Genomic DNA, 12,847 nt, shown 5'->3' on the forward strand with positions numbered 1-12,847 from the left:
CATAGGTGTTCCTTGTAGGACCTAGGAAGTTCTCTTCTTTCCCTAGTTTGCTGAGAGATTTTTAAAAATCATTAGTAGATACTGAATTTGTTTAATGCTTTCCTGTATCTATTGATATGATTACATGATTTTTCTCCTTTTCCCCTTATGATGTTGAATTGCTGTAGATTGATTTTTAATGTTAAACATTTACTGGGATAAAACCTACTTCATCATGATGTGTTACTTTTTCAAAGTATTGCTGCATTCTATTAATGATATATATTGTGCTTATAAAATTTGTCGAATGACATTGTTTTATAATTTCCTTATAATATCCTTGTAAGGTTTTAGTATCAAGGTTATACAGGACTCATGAAAAGAGTTAGAAATATTTTCTTCTCCTTTTCTAAGAAAATTTGTATATGATTGATTCTATTTTTTTCTTAAGTATTTTATAGAATTTACCAATGAAACCATCTGGGCCTAGAGTTTTCTTTATAGGAAGTGTTTTAGCTACAAATTTAGTGTTCTTCACAATATGCGCTATTAAAATTTTTGTATTTTATCTTATGTTCACTTTAGTTGTCTTTCAAGGTATCGGTCCTTACATCTCATTTGTCAAGTGTATGCCATAAGGTTATTTATCATATCCCCTAATTATTCTTTTCCCATCTGTAGGGCCTGTAGAGATGTTTCATCTTTCAATTCTGATATTTGTAAATTGTGTTTTCTCCCCTTTTTTGGTGGGTTGTGGGAATGGAGGAGATCAGTCTTCCTAGGTGTTTATCCATTTTATTTAATCTATTAAACAACTTTTAGCTTTTTTTATATAATTTGTTTCTCATTGTTGATTGCTGCCCTTTATTTCCTTCTTCCTACTTTCATTTAAATTTGCCTTTTCCTGCCTTGCTTTGTCATTTAGAAATGTATGTAGATTAATTTTCATTCCTATCCTTTTCTGACATAAGCATTGAAAGCTGTAAATTTCCCTCCTAGCACTGTTTAGCTATATACAATAAATTCTGATTATACTTCAGTTTGAATCATGTTCTAATTTTTCTTGTGGTTTCTTTCATTCTTGTCTTTTCTTTCCATGATATATTAGTTTGCTAGAGCTTCCATACAAAGTACCAAGTGACTTAACAAAAATTTTTTTCCCACAATTTTAGAAGCTACAAATTTAAAATGTCAGCAGAGTTGGTTTCTTCTGAGGCCTCTCTTCTTAGCTTGTGTATGGTCATCTTCTCTGTGTGTCTTCACATGATCTTCCCTTTGTCTGTGTCTAATCTCCTCCTCTTATAAGGATACCAGTCATACTAGATTAGGGCTTACCCTGGGGACTTCATTTTACCTGAATTCTCTCTTTAAAGAACCTATTTCCAATTATAATTACATTCTGAGGTACTGAGGGTTAGGACTTAAATATAATAATTTTGGAGAGACAAATTTCAGCCCATAACATATGTGTTATTTAAAAGTGTGTTGCTCAATGTTTGAATATTTGGACATTTTCTTGAAACCTCTTTGTTATTAATTTTAACTGAATTAATTTGAGGTCATATGTTCTGTATGACTTTTATTCTTTAAAATTTATTCAGACTTGTTTAATTGCCATGCACATGGTCCGTTTTGGTGAATATTTAGTGCACACTTGAAATGAATGTGCCTTTTGTAGTTGTTGAGTGTAGAATTCTATGTTCAATTATATTGAGTTGGTTGATAACATAGTAAAATCTTCTAAATCTTTATTTCCCTTTGCTCTACTTATTCTATTAATTATTGAGAAAAAGTTTGTTTAAATATCCAACACTGATTATATGTTTGTCTTTTTATCTTAATTTTATCAATTTTTCTTCATTTATTTCTAGAAGTTTGGGCTATCATTTTATATTTACCTCTGCTTGTGTGTGTTTTTTTAATCTCTGAACATATTCTTGGAGGTATAATGGGCTTGTCATTGTAATCCTCATTGGAAAAAAAAAGTTTCCAATCCTCGGTGCACTTTTTTTTTTGGTTTTTGTTTTGGTAGTGGGAGGAGATTTATTTGCTTATTTTGCCTCAATGTATGGACTTTAAATATTAATCAGCCTCAAAAATTTCATGCAACATGTTGTATGTATGTGTAAGCATTTGAGTAGAATATCTATAATTTTTATCACATTCTTAAAGATGTTCATGATTTTACAGAATATAGTAACTATTACCTGAATTTCTGTCCCAGGGACAATCCCTGAATGTTTCAAAATCTAATTTTATAAAGTATTATAACAATGTTTTTTAGTAATTGGCTCATGACCCATTAATAGGTAATGGAATGAATTTAGTGGTTTTCATATGCATTTACAAATCAAACACAGTAGGAGACATAAGAATATATTGGCCATAGTAAATCTTTCTTTATTATTATTTCTTCAGTTTTATACACACAGGAATATTTGCACTTGGGATCATAGTGAAAAATGTATTACATATTACAGGTCATGGCCACAGATCTAGAGAGAAAGCATTTGATTCTGAATTGGTAGGTTCCCATTTGCATTGTTTCTTCTTTTGTTTTTAAAACCTAGGCTGAACTTAACAGTTATATCTCCTAGGCTTATCATTTGGACCAGGCAGTAAGTTGCTAATCTAATTTTCTTGTTTGCTTTTTGGTTCCACAGTAGTTTTCTCTGTCTTTGTATTTAAGGTACTAAATTATTTAATCATTTTTTAAAAAGATGGAATGTTATTTCTGATAATCAATAATGGGAAATATTTAAGCAGACATTTTCCTCCCTCTCAGGTACAAATAGAATCATCTAAGTAGCATCAGAAAATTTTTAGGTGAACAGTATTCCAGAAATGTGGTTTGGTTGAGCATTGAGGTTGAGGTGAGAAAAGGAAGAGAATTATTTGCTGATTGCAAAGATACAAAGATGAAAAGTATTATTTTTCTTACATAGCCAGTAATTGAGGAAGTCAAAGTTTTATTGTTCTAAGCTTATTAATGCTCTTCCATATGCGTAAATCATTAAGCTAAATAAATCCTTTTATAAAATTAAGAGTAAGTTATATAAAGGGCTAATTTGTTTATTTCTGGATTACCTACTAGGTAGTACCCTATCCCTTGAGTCAGCCAGTATCATTCAAGGGGAATTATAGACAATTCATATAACCCCAGATGTATGAAGTTATCAAGACCTCCTTAAAAAAAGAACAGCCTCTTATAGAGAAAACTATTAAATGAAGATACCTGCACTGAGACATGTGGTTCATCTAAAGAAAAAGGTATTAAGGATAGTGACTCACAAAGTTAAGAGAGATTCTGCAATAGGCTACCCTAGATTTCTGAGGAGTGATTTTAAAATGTGTTTAATATAATCCCTAAACAGTGAAAATGGCAGTTTGTATTTGGCATGGAAATAGGGAGACAGTCAGACTTTGTTGCTTTAGTTGCAGACAGTGGGCTGTGCATAGGGTGGGTGACAGATCTATGATCTCACTGTATGTATGTATTTGTCTATAAATGTATCAGCTTCATCACATTTTTTAGAAATTGGTGAAGCCACCTTTCCAGCTTTCTCTTTGAGAATTTTTTTAAAATAGTACTGTTGAACCCTGGTAGAGAAAACACATAGTGAAAAGTGAAATACCACTAAGATGGAATTGTTACCCCTTTAACATTTTTTGAAGCATTATAAACAAATGCTGAAGTACAAAGGGCTGACTAATGGTTTTTACCACTGACTTTAAGGAGGGCAGCATCTCAGTAAGAAATGTGAAAATGATGAAGTGCTAGTACCTTGTAGCATACTGGCCAACATTTTGTAAGTCAAAAGTGAGAAAGGAGAAGGTGAAATCAGCAAGATGGCAGAATAGAAAGTCTCAGTCCTTGATCCTCTACTGAGACACTGACTTAATAGAAATGTATGGATTAAAATACTTTATGAGAACTCCAGAAACCAGATAAGAAGTTGCAGTACACCAGGCAAGTACAAAGCCAAGAATAGCCATCTTGAAATGAGTGAAAAAAGCAGTTTGACTTTACTAAGCCAGCATAGCTTAGTGCCAGGAGCATATTTCTCAGCTTGCAATTTCTCCTGGGTTTGAGGAAGAGAATGAAATGTTTAACCAATATTCCACCTTTTCAGAGATCTCCCCAGAGAACTGGTTTCTGTCTCACCTGACCCCAAACACTGATGAAACAAGCATAGATTAGATGCCCGAATCCATTGAAAACAAGGGAGAGTAGAAGTGGCTTCCTGTGGTACCAAAGGACCTACTGTGCTGCTGAGAAAGTCTGGCTTGGCTTAGTGCCTTTCGGAGGAAGCACCCAATGTGTGGTTTCTTCTTCAGGAGGGAAGAAGATGAGTGGAGTGTGCATCCAGTATTCTGGCTTTTTGGAGGTCTGTCTGAAGGACTGGTATCTGTGTTGCCTACTCACCACTGATGAGGAGCCAATGGCCTTTGGATCACTGGGGGCACTGAGAACCAAGGAGAGCTAGAGTGACTTGCTGTGGCAATGCCACAGAACCTGCGGTAGTACAGCAGACAGCAAATGGAGTGAGAGATTACAAGCTCTTAAAAAAGACAACTGCAAACTTCTCTAGGTGGGAAATTACATGCACAGTCTCAAGTCACATCCCCCCAAAAAGAGTTCAGAGATTCCCCAAATATCTAGCTGGACTAAATGGTGTATATATTCCTCTGTATGAAGCCAATCCATAAAGATTTGTAGTGGTGGCTGTTTTTGTAAATGCACAAACTTAGCAAAAAATCACAAGACACATGAAGAAACAGGGAAACATGGCTCAATCAAAGGAGCAAAATAAATTTACAGGCCAACCCCCAAAGAAACAGGGATTTATTAATTACCTGACGAATAATTCAATATAAAGTTCAGTGCTTTGCATGGGAACACAGACAATTAAACAAAAAAATCAGGAAAACAATGAATGAACAAAATGAGAATACTCACAGAGAGGGAAACTATAAAAAAGAATTAAGCAGAAGTTCTGGAGTGAAAGAATACCATAACTGAATAGTAAAATTTAGTAGTGGAATTCAGCAACAGACTTGATTAAATATAGGAAAGAATCGTTAAACTCAAAGATACGTCATTTGAAATTACCAAATCCAAGGAGTAAAAAGAAAAACAAATGGAGGAAAAGTGAAGAAAACCTAAGGGACTTATGGGACACCATCACATGGACCAATATACACATTAGGGAATTTTCAGAAGGATAAAAGTAAGAGAAGGGGACAGAGAGCTTGGAGTGCTATATTGCTTCTCTTGAATGCTTCTAGGAAAATGTGAGAAGACAGATACAGATTAAAGATGAAATTTGTAATCAAAAGGGGGAACAGAGCATAAAGATTTGGAAAATTGTCAGCCTTACCAGGTTGTAAAAGAATGGGAGAAACCACTGAAGGTGTGGTTGAACCAATTTAATAAGGAAATTAGTCTGGATGGAAGGAAGACAGAGGCTATTCATCAAAACAATGCATTTTGGACATCTTAGAGGCTGCCACTCCCATCATAGGCCCATAATATCAGGACCTTGAGGGCAGTACACTTTTAAGGGGGCTAGGGAACCCATTGGACCTTGGAGGGTGTTTTCCAGGGATGCTTCAAGTTTCTAATCCTTGCATCCTGGTGTAGTGTTCCTTGGTCACCCCAGATATGGCTCCTGTGGGCCCAGGTGCTGTCCTCTGGAAAGTACAAGCCATAAACCTTGGTGGTGTCCATATGGTGCTAACTGCAGGTATGCAGTTTGCACATCTGTGAAAGCATGGATGCCTCCACCCAGATTCTACGGAGAGCCTCAGAGCCTTGGCAGATAACTGCCGCGGGCAAAGAGCCACCACAGAGAGCCCTGACTAGAGCAATGCCTAGCAGTCAGGGGCTCAGTGCTACTCCTAAAACCCCAGACCTGTAGAGCCACGAACGTGGAAAGCCAGCTTGAGAGAGCTGTAGGGCACCCAGCCTCAACCCTTGAGAGCTGCAATGTACACTGCACATAGCCAAGCCATGAGTGTAGGGCTACCCAAGGTCTTTGGGGCAAATACCCCACCCCGGTGTGTCATGAACTTTCAGGGGCCAGGAGACAAATGCTGTGGTTTGAATCAACATCCTCCCTGACCCCCTGGACACACACACTTCTTACCTAAGACTCAATGTGATAATATTAAGAGGTGGGGCCTTCAGAGGTGAATAAATAAAGAGGGAAGAGCTTTCTTTATTATTTATTAAGAAATTTATTTATTAAGAAATACCATTATTATGATGGAGAGTAGTGACTTTATAAAAAGGCTGGAAGGGACTAGCTAGGGGTCCTTTTTTGCCCTTCTATCCCTTCTATAATGTGAGGACACAGTGTATGTCCTCTCCAGAGGACACGGCTTTCAAGGTACCAGCTTGGAACCAAAGATCAGGCCCTCACCAGACACCAAGCCTGCTGACACCTTTATCTTGGAGTTGCCTAAAATGACCTAAATGTAAGATCTGAAAGTATAAAACTGCTAGAAGAAAACATGGATATTTGATTGGACAATAATATTTGGATATGACACCAAAAGCCTAGACAACTAATGCAAAAATAGACAGAGAGAGTACATCAATCTTAAAAACCTTATGATGGCAAAAAAAAAAAAAAAAAAAAAAAAAAAAAGGAACCATCAGAGGGAAAAAGCAACCTAAAGAATGAGAGAAAAGTTTACAAACCACATATCTGTTAAAGGTTTAATATCCGAATAAATAAAGAATTCCTGCAACTCAACAACAAAAAGTAAAAAACTCAATTAAAAAATGAGCAAAGGACTTAGACATTTTCTCCAAGGAAGATATACACATAGATAAGCAAATTGAAAGATTTTCTGTATAACTAAGTATCAGGACAATGCAATCAAAACCACAATAAGGTATCACTTTACATCTGTTAGGATGGCCACTATAAAAAAAAGTAGAAGATAAAAAGTTTTGGAGAGGATGTGGAGAAAACAGAATCCTGTGCATTGCTGTTGTGATCATGAAAAAGTAAAACTGTGATGGCAAACAGTATGGAGCTTCCTCAAAAAATTAAAACTGGAACTACCATATAATCTAGCCATCCCATTTCTGGATATATATTCAAAAGAATTGAAAACAAGATTTTGAAAAGATACTGTTACACTTGTGTTCATTTCGGTGTGATTCACAACAACCAAGAAGTAGAGGCAGTGTAATATCCACGGACAGATGAATGGATAAAGAAAATGGGGTATATACATAAAATGGAATATTATTCAGCCTTAAAGAAGAAAATTGTGCCAAATGCTACATCATAGATAAACCTTGAAAACATTGTGCTAAGTGAAATAAAACAGCCACAGAAAGACAAATACTGCATAATTCCACTTATATGGGATATCTGAAGTAGTCAAACTTACAGAAACAAAGTAGAATGATGGTTACCAGGGATTGCAAGGAAGGGAAAACAGTGTTGTTGTTCAATGAGTGTAGAGTTTCAATCAAGTAAAACCAAAAGTTCTAGAGATGTGTTGTACAACAATATGTAATATGTTAAGATTGGACTGTACATTTAAAAATTGTTAATACAGTAAATTTATTGTGTAAATTTATGTGGTTTTTACCACAATAAAAAAGTGAGAAAGAAGATTCTTGTTTATTCAGACTTGTTTTAATACAGACATTCCCAACTCTTGCTGCAATGTGTTCTTTACAAGTATTATTTTAATATAATATTTCTGTAATCTGATAGAAGTAGTTTTATAATTGGTGAATGTATTTCTGATCAAAATCTTTATGTCGTGTAAATTCTGACTACGACCAACAAATTCTCATAAATATGAAAATTTATGTTTTTAATTATTTAAATAGTAAGATTGTATGGCATTTTCTGTTTTTAATTATTTAATAAGATTATATGACATCCACTGATATCATTGTTTTGGGGATCTTAATATCCCTAAAATATCTGGGTTATGATACATTCAATTTCAGAAAATATTGTTGACATTTTGTAAATATTTTACCCTTTTTAAATTTAAATGTATTTGTGGATGTCATTTTATCTCACATCTCTTTTAAAAATGTAAGAAGCTTGAATTGATGCCTTCTTTTTTTCTCTGCAGGTTTTACTGTAGCAGATAGGTATCAAAATGTAGTATTCCATTGATTTTTCTTTTTGTTTAAAAAAATACCATTGTAGCATTTAAGTATTTGAAGGGTATCCTGGAGGGTTTAGAGCCAACATATTATACATCTGACTTTCCTTTTTTTTCATTCTTGCTTTTACACTGTCTATCAGAGGCAACTTTGAGAGGGATAAGAAGCCAAAAATATAAAGTGAGTAGTTTAGCATCAAAGTAGGGAGAGAGGCAGACAGTCGAACTTCTTTGCCTTGGTGGCAAACAGTGGGTTGTGGATGGGGAGGGTGGCAGAGGACTTATGGTCTCAATGTGCATGTGTATTTGTGTGTAAATTTGTGTATCAGCCTCCAGACATAAAAAATTAATTGATAAATCCACCTTTCCAGCTTTTTTTTTTTTTTTTTTGAGAATTAAGAAATAACAGTACTATTGAACTCTTGGTGCTACAAAAACAGAGTGAAAAGTAAAATATTGGTTGAAAATAGACAAAACAATCATAAGCATTATTTCAGTGAAAGGAGCTACAGCTATATGGAATAATTGAGTAATACAGATTGAGCATCCCAAATCCGAAATTCAGAATGCTCCTTAAAATCTAAATCTTTTTGAGGGCCAACATGATACTCAAAGGAAATGCCCACTGGAACATTTCAGATTTTCAGATTTGGAATGCTCGACCAATCTGTAATGCAAATGTTCCAAAATCTGAAACACTTCTGGTCCAAGTCATTTCATATAAGAGATACTACTCTATCTGTACCTTAGAACAGTGGTTGACAATTTTTTTTTATAATGGGCCAGATAATAAAATGTTTAGCTTTTGTGGGCCATACAGACTCTGCAGGCCATCACAACTCTGCCATTATAGCATGAAAGCAGCAATAGACAATATGTAAAGGAATTAGTGTGGTTGTTTTCCAATAAAACTTTATTCACAGAAACAGGCAATAGGCTGGATTGGGCTCAAGGCCGTGGTTTGCAGACACTTAGCCTTAGAATTTCAGTAATATCACCAAAATCACCACCTTAAAAATATAAGTCAAATAAATTTAATTCCCTCATCTGTAATATGAAAAGGCTGAATTAGATTATCTCCAAAGTCCCTTCTAATGCAAACATTCTGAGTGTTTGCCAAAGTTGACTATGGCATCTCTCCTGGCAGTTTACATCATGTCTGGCAAGAGTATAGCTGTTGTTTCTTGAACAAGCAACTTAAAAATACAGTGAAATGTACTCTTTTATTTTACAGAACTGTTATCATAACTGCTATTGGTTATGTTCTCAAAAATCACCTGCCAAGGAAAAATGCAAAAGGTTCGTGCTATTCTAGTGTTAGCAGAACATGACCATCGATGAACCTCATCTGAAAAGACTGATGATATTTATTAGACCAAATTAGGAAACCCACACATTCAGCTCTGCATTTGGTCTAGCTGAAGTCTGTTACTTGGGTAGCAAGCTGTTCAGGAAGTACTTTTTTAAAGAAGGAAAAGGAATCAGGAAAGCCTGTATGTTTTTGGAGTCATTTTCTGTTTTTTAGTATTTAATCTTCCTCATCTTGCCCCACAAACCGACCCAATTCTAGCTTATTACTGAGTCTTTTCAGACCTAATGTTTCAGTTTGTTTCTATGGTTTGTTCTTGCTACAAGCCATCATCACCCCACTCAGCAACTAGAGCCCTCTCCTGGCTAATCTCCCTTTCTGTGCAGCCCATCTCTCATAAATATACCCTATATGTAGCAGCCAGTGTCCTCTGCTTTAGTGTTTGCATTGGTCCTCTCCTCTTCAGGAACTTGTTTGGGTTTATATCCTATTGTATGAAATCTATTCTGTGTTTCATGGAGTGCAGTTTACATCAGCATTCATTGTCGTTTATATTTGTCATATCGATTTTTCCCCATCATTTCTGATGGGCTGGCTAACAGCCATAATTCTCATCACTGCTGGTTAAAAAGCAAAACATTTTAAAAATAAGAATTCTGAATAATGACATAAATGGACCCCCAAAATAGTTCTCTATGATTTAGTATTTGCCTTGATTACTAGCCTGTTTTTTAACAAATAATTGAATGTAGCTAAACCAAACTTCTCAGGAAACAAATTGGTATCCTAAAAACAAGGGTAATTAATTATACATTTTATACATCACTGAGAAACTGATATATCTTAATTGAATAAACTCTGAAGTTTGTTGAAGATAAATTAAGATCCCTATGATTCAATGACAAGAAGTCATTAGTGGCATTGCCGTGATGATCTCTTCTCTCCAATTACAAATTATAAATTAATATTCTTATTGCATAATAATCTCACTGAGTTTATGTTTAGTGTGATCAGGTCCTCTGAGCCCCATTAATACTGAAAGAACAGGTGAGATCAAATTTTCATAGCACAGAGTAGCAGAAATCTTTGAGAAACAGTTGTTGAAAATAATAGCCACCTATCCTCTCATTAAAAGTTGGCTGCAAACAATAATAAACACTTCTACTTGTTTCAGACATTTAATATATATATTTAATCCTCAAAGTGACCTTCTGATACAGATATTATCTTATCCGTTAGATATCTTCAAATTGCTAATACAGAAGATGTATAAAAAACTCTATAGGCTTTATTCAGTTAATTGAAAAACTTAGAGGGAAGTCACACTACAGGCAGTATGTAATTTGGTGGCTCAGGCGTGTCACCAATGGCTAGTATCTTCACTCTTTTCTGCTTTCCGTGAATGCATCTTAGGATGCTTTCATCCTAAGGCTGCCAATCTTCACGATATTATGTGATGTCATGTTTATGTCTGGTTGTACTTTTTTCCTGGCACTTCTCTCAAAAAATAGTTTCTTTCACTCTTCAAGCATCTTTGCCTCTCAGTGTTATCTAATCTTCTTAAGATTTGTGCCTATTCCTGAAACAATCACTTGGGCAGGGGAAGAGATTTCATTGATTAGGCTAAGCCAGTCTAGGACCACCCTTATTATTGAGGGTCAGGTTAATACCCTCCAAAATGGTAGAGGGGCAGTCTCATGAAGGAAATTGGGATGAATCAGGGAAAATAGATGTTATACAGCAAACACCAAGTCCCTACTACAACCCTTTCTCATTTGTTTTTACAAAATAACAACAACAATAATAGTAATGGTATAAATAGTAAATAGTATTTATAACAGTATATAAATATATAATAAATATATAAATATATAATTATATAATATATAAAGTATAATAGTATAATAAATAGTAATAGTATTTATTGTGTGTACTGTGTGCTAGGCACATGCTTGATACTTTAAATACATTTTAGTCTTCAAAGCCGTCTTGAGAAATAAATGGTATTAAATGTCTGTTTTCCAGAAGTTTAGAAAGATTAAACAGTTACCCAAAGCCGCACGGTTAATCAGACCTAGGTCAGTCTGGCTTAAATGTCCATGTCTTTTCACCAAGTCATGCTATCTCCCTAGTAAACCATAAGCTGAGTATTAAAAACATTGTAAGTATTGTCTTAGAAATTTATCATTATTATAGAATTCTAGGAAATAACCTATCCCATTTTGGTTTAATGTGCAACATACCCATACAGAAAAAAGTCTTGATAAGCAGAATTACAAAAGGGGTGTGAGTTATCTTTTTTTTGCCTACTTTGAGCACCAAGATCCTTATTGCAATGGTCAGGTAGGATACTCTATGCTATATGTATCCATATGCATATATACCTGTGTGCTGCATGTATGAATATTGCATATATCACAAATTCTAAGAGAGGTTTTTGTATTGGCACTTAATGAAAATGACAAAAGAACAAGTTGAAAGGGACAGGCTCTGCCTTCTAAAATAATTTTACAGTGAACACTAAAGACTATGTCATCTGATATCAGCCTTCAGTTTGTCACTTAGTGGTGATAATCGAGTATTGTGGCTAAGGGAATATCTCTGGCCCAGTCTGAGTTATTTTCTGGGTGTCCTAACTTTAGTCCCATATTCTGCCTCCTGGGGAGTTTATTTCTTGCTTCAGGGTTCTTAATACTTGTACTTGCGGAAGGATTGGGCTTTCAATAATGATTCATAATTATTTAATTTTTATTGAGGTCCTTGCTTCCCTCTAGTTTTCTACAAGAAGCTGACTAGGCTTGTGAAATGGTGGAATTGTGTTCCTTTACTTAGTATTTGTATATCTGTGGCTTAAATAACTATAAATTGGAAATATATTTAAAATTTACTTTCCTAGATTTAATGACTTGAAGCAAGAAATTGTTCTAAGGCAGAAATATTGTTGGATTAACTGCAGAACAATCAGAAACCCCTTGTGTATCTTTGACTGTGTTACAGTATTTGGAAAGAGTTGTCTATAGCTCTGCTTTCCTAGTACTTTATTTTCTGGACATCACTTTTCATTCATTATTTAATGCTATTTAAGTATAGTGTTTTTCTTTGTTTATTAACATATTATGTACTATTAAACAATATTTGGTAATTTGTTGAATAATAGTTTATTTGTTAAATAATTTGTTGAATAACAAATGTGGGTTGGGAGTACAAAGAGTATTATATCAAGAAGTAAATTTTTAAAAGGCAGGAGGCAGATGATAAAGTGCTAACTGGAAAAAAAGTATCAGGATTCTACAGAACAACACTGGGGTTATGTCATATGCTGCTTTTAAATCAAATTGCAGAAAAGATCATTTCATTTAAAAGTTAGTCTATAGCTCAGACAGAATACTATGTGGTTTCAAAACCAGAAGC

General features: G+C 34.7%; 1 protein-coding gene across 44 annotated transcripts in view; it reads left to right on the top strand.

The window, feature by feature from the left end:
• FER (FER tyrosine kinase) overlaps positions 1-12,847 on the top strand; it is a 439,457-nt gene that overhangs the window by 336,778 nt on the left and 89,832 nt on the right. The window contains exon 17 of one of the 44 annotated variants that reach the window (XM_016953593.4): positions 4,113-4,258. The exons of the other annotated variants lie outside the window; for them this stretch is intronic. Coding sequence (XP_016809082.1) covers positions 4,113-4,180 — 68 coding nt within the window. The 3' untranslated portion in view covers positions 4,181-4,258. Of the gene's footprint in view, positions 1-4,112; positions 4,259-12,847 lie in introns of those variants that run through there. 44 annotated transcript variants of the gene reach the window in all.

The sequence above is a fragment of the Pan troglodytes genome, chromosome 4 (assembly GCF_028858775.2).
Source record: "Pan troglodytes isolate AG18354 chromosome 4, NHGRI_mPanTro3-v2.0_pri, whole genome shotgun sequence".
In the NCBI taxonomy this organism is placed as follows: Eukaryota; Metazoa; Chordata; class Mammalia; order Primates; family Hominidae; genus Pan; species Pan troglodytes.